Consider the following 8,852-nt stretch of genomic DNA (forward strand, 5'->3'; position numbering starts at 1 on the left):
CAGCTGGACTGCGTCAACGGGAGCGATGAGGAGCAGTGCAGTGAAGGTAGGGAGGGGACAGGGCTGACAAATACCTTCCCCTACGCTCCAGCCAAGGCTGTCGGTAGCGTACTTCCCCCTTGTAAGGTAAGGGCACCAGCTGGGAGTTAACACACCCAACATGCTCACAATGTTCGCTCTGTTTGTAGCTGACCAAGCCTGCTCAGGAAATTCCCTGCCATTTATGGAGCTCTCCCAAGCTCTCTGTTGCCTTTTTCCCCCTACTTAAAGGACTTCAGGCTGCATCTACAACCTGCTGCCCTCCCTCATCCTCAGCTCCCCTTCCTCTTTGCAGGGGTCCCCTGCGGTCCTTTCACCTACCGCTGTGAAGATGGGACCTGTGTGAAGAAACCCAACCCCCTGTGTGACACCACTGCAGACTGCAAGGACTCATCCGACGAGAAGCGCTGTGGTGAGAAAATGCTCAGTGGCACATCAGCCAGACAGGTTCAGGATACCACACAGCTGCAAGTTACCCCCTTTTCCCCACCACCACCCGAGCATAAGCACCCACCCTCCCTCGTTCCATCACCCTCTCCCTACCCCAGCAGGGCCACTGCTCCATTCGGCAAGGGCAGGGGCAGCAGCAACGAGCCAGGTCTCTGTGCTGAGCTGTGAGCGGGCATTTGCTCTTTGGACAGCTGCTCCCCATCTCCTTCAGGCAGAGATATCAAGCCAGACAGATGTGTCTTACAGGCCAGGTCCTACCCACAGACTGTCTGTCGGACCACTATGCTAGTTTATGTGAAGTAATGCCATCCTACAAGGCTCCAGCAGGGGAAATCACCTGTGACTTCATGGTCGCTGGCAAGAGGAGAGCTTGTGTTTTGATTTCCCTGCTTGGTTTTTCTGGAGCCTCGGTGGGCAGTGAAAGGGAAGGACTGCGAGGGTTCCCCGACAGCACAGCAGGTAGCACAGACAGTGTGCTGCCCCAAAGGCATCCCCAGGCTGCAGCTGGAGGTGGGGTAAGGCTGTGGGGGCACATGCTGGGAGGGAGTGCTCGCTAGACCTGTCCTGGACAGGACATAAAGCATTTGCTGGCTGGGGAATGCAAGGGATTAGAGGTCAAACTCTTCAGGCAATTAAGTAGGAAGGAAGGACAGGCACAGTATATCATGCTCTCTTCCTCCCCTGAAGTACCTGCTGTGTCTCCTCCTCCTCAGACTGTGGGCTGCAAGCCCCTCTCAGCAGGATCGTGGGTGGTGTGAATTCTGTGGAAGGGGAATGGCCGTGGCAGGCCAGTCTGCAAGTTCGGGGACGTCACATTTGTGGGGGAACACTCATTGCCGACCGCTGGGTGGTCTCAGCTGCGCACTGCTTCCAGGATGAGAGGTAAATGGAGAGGGGAGGGTGCTGGACAGGAGAAGGATTTGCATTGCTTTCCATGTCATGCATGATGGGAGGATCCTCCAGCTTGTGAAAATGTCACGGGGCAGCCGCACCCCTCGTCTGGCATCCATGCCATGCTTCTCCGTGGCTTGGAGCTGGGGAAAGGGGTATGGATACACACACTAGTATTTGGGTGTGAATGCAGGGAAAAAGGGGCAGTGCTGGGATTCACAGAGCAGCTTTGGGAGGGCGATGGTAGTGGAAGACACTTCACAGCTCCACCTTTGCTTTGACTCTGGCTTGTCTCCATGCTGTCACAACCATGGAGGTGTCAATGTGTGCCAGGATGGGGCCAGGATAGCATTACCTGTGGAGGATGCTGTTTGAGTCCCACCCTGCCCACCCTCTGGGCCTGACCTTTCAAGAAGCAGCATGGTCTCTCCCCCAGTTCCTTCCACCCACTATACATACCACAACAGCAGCAGCAACATACAGATCGGGGGGGGTCACTTACTCTTTCAAACCGGGAAGAAGTGAGGAGGAGGAAGGTCCACAGCTGTGCTGGGCGACAGGGCTGGGTAGTGGAAGAAGTGTGCACCCTTGGGTCCAGTCTCCACCTCCTCCAAACTCCCCTTTTCCTCTACCAGTGAGCCGGTGGGGATCCCCCACCTCCCCAGCTACTACTGCTGGACTTCCCCGGCTGCCCTTCCCTCCTGATGCTATGTGAGCTCGGGGAGGAGGAGCTGCTGGTCATCCTCAGTACGGTGACACCAGCCTCAGTAGGAGTGGGGCTTCTCACCTCACCCTGCTCCTGCCATGCTCCTACCTGTGTCCTACAGCCCTGCAAGGAAGCCCACCAGCACTGGGATCAGGCCTTTCAAGTGGTCCATGCGGGCTGAATTTGGCCATTTCGGAGTGTCCCAATGCAGGATGAATGGTGCTAGCACAGCCCTGTTAGATGGCATATGTGTGTACCTGTCAGAGAGAGAATTTAAGTGGTGTGAGAGATAAGAAATAATGGGGGAAAAGAGGAGCAGAAGACCAGGAGCAGCCTGAGGTGGGCTGTGCAATGGGCAGCAGCCTGTGCAGGCAATAGGCTGGAGGTGAGTCCTGAAGGGCAGTTTGGAGCAAGAGAAATGGTCAAACCAAACCAGGGAGTTTTTCGCACCCAGAGGGGAGAAAAACGGCATGTGTAAGGCAAAAGGTGGAGAGGACTCTAAAACCTAGACTTTAGATTTAGACTCTAAAGTCTAAAACCAGCCCCCTTCCCGCTTCTCCCTGCTCTGGTCCTGGGTGAGTTCCCCTCTGCTCCTCACCCTCCTGCTGCAGACAGGGTCTGTCCTGGCTGTTAGCTCTCAGCTGTTCTGTTCTCAGAGGTGTCACCTTGTTAGGCTGTCCCCAGCTTTAGCCCCGGTTTCTCTAAAGGGCTGTCATGCCTTTTAATGCCCTCACCTCTGAGCCGCTTTTCTCACTTTACTTCCTCTTAGAAATTTCTCGGAGCATGCTCCCCTTCTCCGTGTCTCCTTCTCCTGGCAGCTTTGGTTCACCAGCTCAGTTTTTGCTCTTTGCCCTATGGTAGTTGCTTGCCCATCAACAGCCCCACTTGCTTGTCTAAGCTACGTACACCTTTTAGACTGCTTTCCTGAGGAAAATAAGCAAATACGAGCAAGTTGCCTGTGTGTATGAGTGTCTGCCCAAAGTTGTCCCACTGTACAGGCTTGTCAAGGCATCAAAGAGATGTCCCACCTAGTTCCTTGAAATCAGTAACCAAATAAAAAAAGAGGCCGCTCTGAGGGAGATGATCATCCATACCAGAGACTCCTCAAAAGACTGTGACAGAAGCAGCCAGGCTCTGCCCATCCTTCTCTGTTCATGTGATGAGTTATCTTCTTTGCTGCATCCTACAGACTGGCCTCCGCCTCCATCTGGACCGTTTACTTGGGCAAATATTTCCAAAATGCCACCAGCCACACAGAGGTGTCCTTCAAGGTGATCCGCCTCTTCCTCCACCCTTATTACGAGGAGGACAGCCATGATTATGATGTGGCCCTGCTCCAGCTGGACCATCCTGTGATCATCTCGCCCTTAATCCAGCCCATCTGCTTGCCTGCTCCTTCTCACCTCTTTGAGCCTGGCCTTCATTGCTGGATCACCGGCTGGGGAGCCCTCAAGGAAGGGGGTAGGTGCAAGGTCTTTGCTGCTGGCCTACTGTGGCAGAGCCAAGGCAGATACATAGGTTCAGATGTGGGGTAGGCAGAATAGGCTTCTGTTTACCCCAGAGTATTTTGCGTCCTTCAGCCCCTTTGATTTTTGGTCATAGGTTGGCCAAAGTTACCTGTTGAGTGCCTTGAAACCTCATTTGGAGAGGCAGGCATGAGAGTCAGGTAATCTCTGCGGGGACAGAACATGTTCCTTCATCCAAAGACTAGAATAGCCCTTCAGGAGTCAGGGGTCTGTCTAGTGGCTGCTCAGCCATGGTCACAGCATGGAGCAGCCCCAGTCCCAAAACCCAACTCCATGGTTACATCGACATGTGGGATCCTGTTGGATCATTCCCCAGGGACAGTGCCTGATCAGAGAGCGTCGGGATAAAAAACCCTGCTCTTCATAAAACTGGGACTGGGTCTCCTGGGGACACTTGTCTGCAGCCCCTGCAGCAACATTTTCCCCATGTCAAAGACCCTAGGACCTGAGTGCCTGCAGCAACATCTGTACCAGTAAAGTCAATGGGAGCAGTGCAGGGTCCCCTGAGGATCACACTGTGTAATTGTTAGCATGCACCCTGGTACCATTTGACCATTTTGACCACATAGCACCCACACACTGCTGGGGACCAGCATGGGCCAAGATCTGTTCCCACGGGGTGGTATGGATGAGTCCATCCTGATTTGTGAGGAAGAGTTTAGCTGCATGGGTTTGGACCCTTCATGTTCTCTCCACATAGGGTCAGCAAAACAGGTCCAAGCTGTTCTCTAGTAGTGCATGGCACAGGAATATAGATGTGCTCACCCAGGTCAGCTTAGTGCCCTCACTCACTCACACACTTGCTCAATCTGCTTCCTAAATGGAAATACTCAGGGATCTATCCAGAACTGGAATCTCCTGGTTTGCATACTTAGCTGGAAGAGCTTAACATCCATTTCAATGAGAAGCAAACCCAAAATTCTGACATCCCAGAGGCTTCCTCAAACCAGAATCCTGCTTGTCCCAAAAGCTGAAGTGCCCACAACATAAAAGGGAAAGGGACTGAAGGGGAATGTGACTCCTTCCATGCAGGTGAAGTGCTCTGCTGAAAGTCAGAGACTGTGATGCCAGGGGAGAGCAGAATAGAAATTCGGATGGCAGCTTTCAGCATACAGTGACATAGGCGTGGGCTGGGGGATCACAGTAAATGTTGGGAAGCTCCACCATTGCTTATCTGCACTACTTTTGGGGCTTTACCCCTCAGGGCATATCAGCAATGTTCTGCAGAAGGTGGACGTGCAGCTCATCCAGCAGGACATCTGCAGCGAGGCATATCACTACATGATTTCTCCCCGGATGATGTGTGCTGGGTACCACACGGGCAAGAAAGATGCCTGCCAGGTGACAGAGGAGTTGTGGGATCAGGGTTGACTACTGAAGGTGGGGTGTGTCCCAAGTCTCCCAAATGCACTCCATATCCTGAAATGAGGGTGAAAAGACCATAAAATTCCTGACTTTCCCAACACTTCCTCTGATCTAAGTGGCCAACAACAGCTCTCAGGACCATTTCTTCCCAGCATCTTTGCCTTAGACAGGATCCAAATACACTTAAACTTCACCTTAAAAGATGACACCTCTCACTTTCAAGTCATGTCTCTTATTCCCTCAGCCTCTTTAGCATCTGTCACACAGAGTAACCTATCTGTTCCTTCGTCACTATCAAGCTCAAGGAATTCCTCTGTCTCCCAGCCCTCCAGCTATCCAGTTAAATTCCACCAGCTTCCTTGCTCTCCACATGTTTGGAAATGCCACACAGCAGAACGAAACAATAGAGCAGTCAGCTTCCTGAGACCTGGCTAAGGGGGAGGAATTTGCATGATGAAGGAATGCAACAATAGGTCTGATGTTTGCACTAGAGACTGTTTTTGACATCTGCCTAAGGTACAAGCTGGTGGATCACCATCACCCCATTTCTCTTTACCTTTCTCTCGGGTGATTCTGGAGGTCCACTGGCATCCCAGGACACCAGTGGAGGTCCACTGGCCTGCAAGGAACCCAGTGGCAGGTGGTTTCTGGCAGGTGTGGTCAGCTGGGGAATGGGATGCGCACGTCTAAATCACTATGGAGTATATACCAGGATCACTCAAGTGCTGGGCTGGATGAACCAAACCATGAGCTGAGAAAAGTGCATCTCTGCCTTCTCCCCATCAGACCTACACTCACATGGCACTCATTCCTGATCTTGCTCACTTGCCTCTCAGAGAAAGAGAGTTTCTGTGTGGGATGTTGTCAGACCCAGGATGCTCTTCTGAGCAGGGTAAAAAAAGCCTGCCATGGGGATTATAGACAAAAGCAGGTGGACTCTTTTCCCCCTTAGTGCTTCCCAAGGAACATCCCAAGGTGTTTTTAGGCCATCCATCCAAAAGACTTGAGGGGGGACAACAACACCACAACCCACAGCAATAGTCCCAAGTTGATGGTTTCTGAGAAAAAGAATAAGGGGAGTTGAACTTTCCATGAACCATGTGATTCAGCCACAATCTTATGCTGGAACATTTGCTGAAAGAAAATGTGACTGATGTAGTTAGAGATTCCAGTAACTGTGAAATCAATCTGCCTCTCTCTTCCTTCCTGCTGCTCATCCTTCTTCCTCCTTCCCCTCCCATCACTCCTCCTCTTCCATCTCCCTAATTGCTTCTTTTCTTAGCTGCCGTGTGCTGTTCGCTGTGCTGTTCAGCTCAGCCAGGCAACTCTTCATGTCTCACTGACTCCCAGGCACGTGTCCAGCATCATACCCCCAAGTGCGTGTCCTGCATCCCTCCTGGAGCAGCACCCAGCCTCCACGGCTGCTCTTTCCTCAGGGAAAAGTCTTACCCCTCGGTAAAAACACTGGAGCAGCCTCCCATCCCCTTCCCTCAGCCCTTCTAAATACCTTTAAGGTGAGGGTGTCTCAACTGCTTCCATCTCCTAACTCAGATAATCCAGGAGGTAAAGGAGAAGGCTTCAGGGTACAGTGCTTAAACAGTGACTGCTATGGGTTTGGTTTTTTTACTAAAGATATACAGATACATATATAGGGGTGTGTGTGTGTGTGTGTGTATACAATGGGCCACTCTCTGGAATTAGAAGTAAAATTAATTTGAGGGATTTTTTGGCTCTAGTTTGCCTTACTCTGTTAAAAATTATCTTGAGGTTTGTATCTTTTTGACCAAACTCCAGTCCTGGCACTGGCAACTGGGAAAAGATTCCACACCCTCACCCTTCCTCGCAGCTGTCCCCAGGCGCAGCGGGGTCAATACGCTACCTAGATAGGTGGTCCTCGCTTAGTGTTATGATTTAGGGGTGCAGATACCAATAAACAAACCTGGTCTGTGGCCCAGCTGCCTGCAGAGGGGATGCAGCCCAGATGCAGTGGGAAGAACCTTCAGCCCCTGGAAGACAGGTGCATCACAAGCAGCTTCTGGTGGCTCCAGGTGATGAATCCAAACTCCTCTTCTCCAGCTCCCACCCTCTTCTACCAGCACCAAATTTCCACCACTTGAAATGGGAGGCAGCAAGGAGGAACAGACTGTGAATTTTATTGAGGAGTTACAACCTGGCGTCCTCAGACACAGCAATGAAGCAAACACCCCACTCCCCGAGACGGGGATGTCCTGGTGCTAGCTGACACGACATCAGGTGCCAGCGTGTTCCCAGTACCCGGGCAGTACACCTGTCTCCTCCTCACCCTGCTGACACAAAACCGCTTTGGGGGACAGGGAGGGAGGCCCCAAGGAGCGTGATACCCAGCACAGGGACACCCCACAAGCAGTGCAGGTGGCCCAGAAAAGAGCAGCAGCCCTGTATTTGCCCTCTGGCCACAAGCCCAGATCAGCTGCCCGCAACAGCGAAAGGGTCAGGACTGGTCTTTCTGCAGCTGCCATCACCTCAGGGCTCCAGTTGCCATCCAGGGTGTTCAGGAAAGGACCGCAGGCTGCAGTGGCCGATCGGTGATGTCCCCAGCAGGGGACACTGTGACATTAAGGAAAGCCAGCCTGCTAGGCATGGGAGGGGGCCAGGGGCTCCAGCCCTTAGAGCAGCCATGGGGCTCCATGGAACATCTGCCCTCCTTCAGGGCTGGAGGCTCAGGCTTCCGAGGTGAGTTTGTAAAAAAGAATGGCTGCATGTGAAGAGTGAAGGGAGCTGGGGGGTGTCAGTGTGGGGCAAGGGGCTGCCATACGCTGCAGTACAAAAATAAAGATATAAACAAGAAACGAAAAGGCTGGCGTGGAGCGTTGGGATCACATCCTCAGACTTCTGGCTTGTAACAGCTAGAGAAGGAGAGAGAAACAAAATCAACAGCAGGGAAAAAAAGCAACTGCGCATGGAGGGGAGCATGAGAAATAGGAAAAGGGAAAGGACAGAGGAAATGAGAACAGAAGAAAAAGAAAAGAGAGGAGGAGTGAGGCTGGGAGAACAGAGAAAAAGGAAGGAAAAGTCCACGCAATTAACATACACTGACTTTTAAGAGAATAACACTCAGGTCCCATAGCCATGGACAAGGAGGCTCTCGTGCAGAGGGAGAAACGTCAGCCAGCTAGCAAGTGCCCTCCATCAGGACAGAGTGGCACTGAGCAAACTCCGGTTTAACAAAAGCCCTGCAGTTTTCCAGTATGAGAGGAATCCTCCTTTTAAAGCTTTCTGTACCCAGCCCCACACACGCTGGCCAGGCAGCCTCCCTTAACTGGAAGGCAGAGAAGAGAGGCTCATTTCACACACAGCTGCCAGAACATCTGGAGCGGGGAATGGCCACTTCCACTCTGCCTTCGCCACCCTCTGCCACTGCGCTCTCACCCTGGCAGAGACGGTGGGGGAAAAGCCCAGGGAAGCGAGAGCGAGGAGGGGAAAATAACAGGCTGCTTTCTGCAAACTGCTCTCGGGCTGGCAGGCAAAGGAGCTGCGGCCGGCAGTCTGGAGAAGCGATCTGGCATGTGTGTCAGGCAGACACGTGGCAGATTTCCCCCCCTTCCCCATGCCACCCCTGCCTGCTTTGCATTCATTTCCAGCCCTCTTCATTTCTCCCAGCTGCGCTTTCTTTGCTGCTGCCAGAGCCTCTGGTCCAGAGCTGTAGGGCCTGCTTGGCAAGTAAAGACACACACAGGATGAGAAATGGAAAAGCCACCTTAGGGATGAGTTAACCTCCCCTCCATCCTTCCCCTCCCCAAGCTCTACAAACCAGGGCCATACCCCCAAGAGGGCAGTGAGTCACCCATGCAGAGCTCAGGCTGGCGGGAGCTGAGAGTGCAGACAGGTAACATACC

At 52.7% G+C, this 8,852-nt stretch overlaps 2 protein-coding genes across 2 annotated transcripts in view; one reads left to right on the top strand and one right to left on the bottom strand.

Annotated features, from left to right (window-relative positions):
* The window catches only part of TMPRSS6 (transmembrane protease, serine 6), a 17,398-nt gene extending 11,666 nt beyond the window's left edge, over window positions 1-5,732 (top strand). Inside the window, exons 13-18 of the mRNA XM_009710232.1 lie at window positions 4-46; window positions 335-451; window positions 1,203-1,371; window positions 3,276-3,547; window positions 4,817-4,953; window positions 5,574-5,732. Of these exons, the coding sequence (XP_009708534.1) occupies window positions 4-46; window positions 335-451; window positions 1,203-1,371; window positions 3,276-3,547; window positions 4,817-4,953; window positions 5,574-5,732 (897 nt within the window). The remainder of the gene's footprint in view (window positions 1-3; window positions 47-334; window positions 452-1,202; window positions 1,372-3,275; window positions 3,548-4,816; window positions 4,954-5,573) is intronic.
* Window positions 5,733-7,226: 1,494 nt separating this feature from the next.
* The window catches only part of KCTD17 (potassium channel tetramerization domain containing 17), a 7,424-nt gene continuing 5,798 nt past the window's right edge, over window positions 7,227-8,852 (bottom strand). The window contains exons 7-8 of the mRNA XM_009710236.1: window positions 7,837-7,862; window positions 7,227-7,280 (exon numbers count right to left, since the gene is read on the bottom strand). Of these exons, the coding sequence (XP_009708538.1) occupies window positions 7,227-7,280; window positions 7,837-7,862 (80 nt within the window). The remainder of the gene's footprint in view (window positions 7,281-7,836; window positions 7,863-8,852) is intronic.

Source organism: Cariama cristata, unplaced genomic scaffold (genome assembly GCF_000690535.1).
Source record: "Cariama cristata isolate BGI_N322 unplaced genomic scaffold, ASM69053v1 scaffold7581, whole genome shotgun sequence".
Taxonomy (NCBI): domain Eukaryota; kingdom Metazoa; phylum Chordata; class Aves; order Cariamiformes; family Cariamidae; genus Cariama; species Cariama cristata.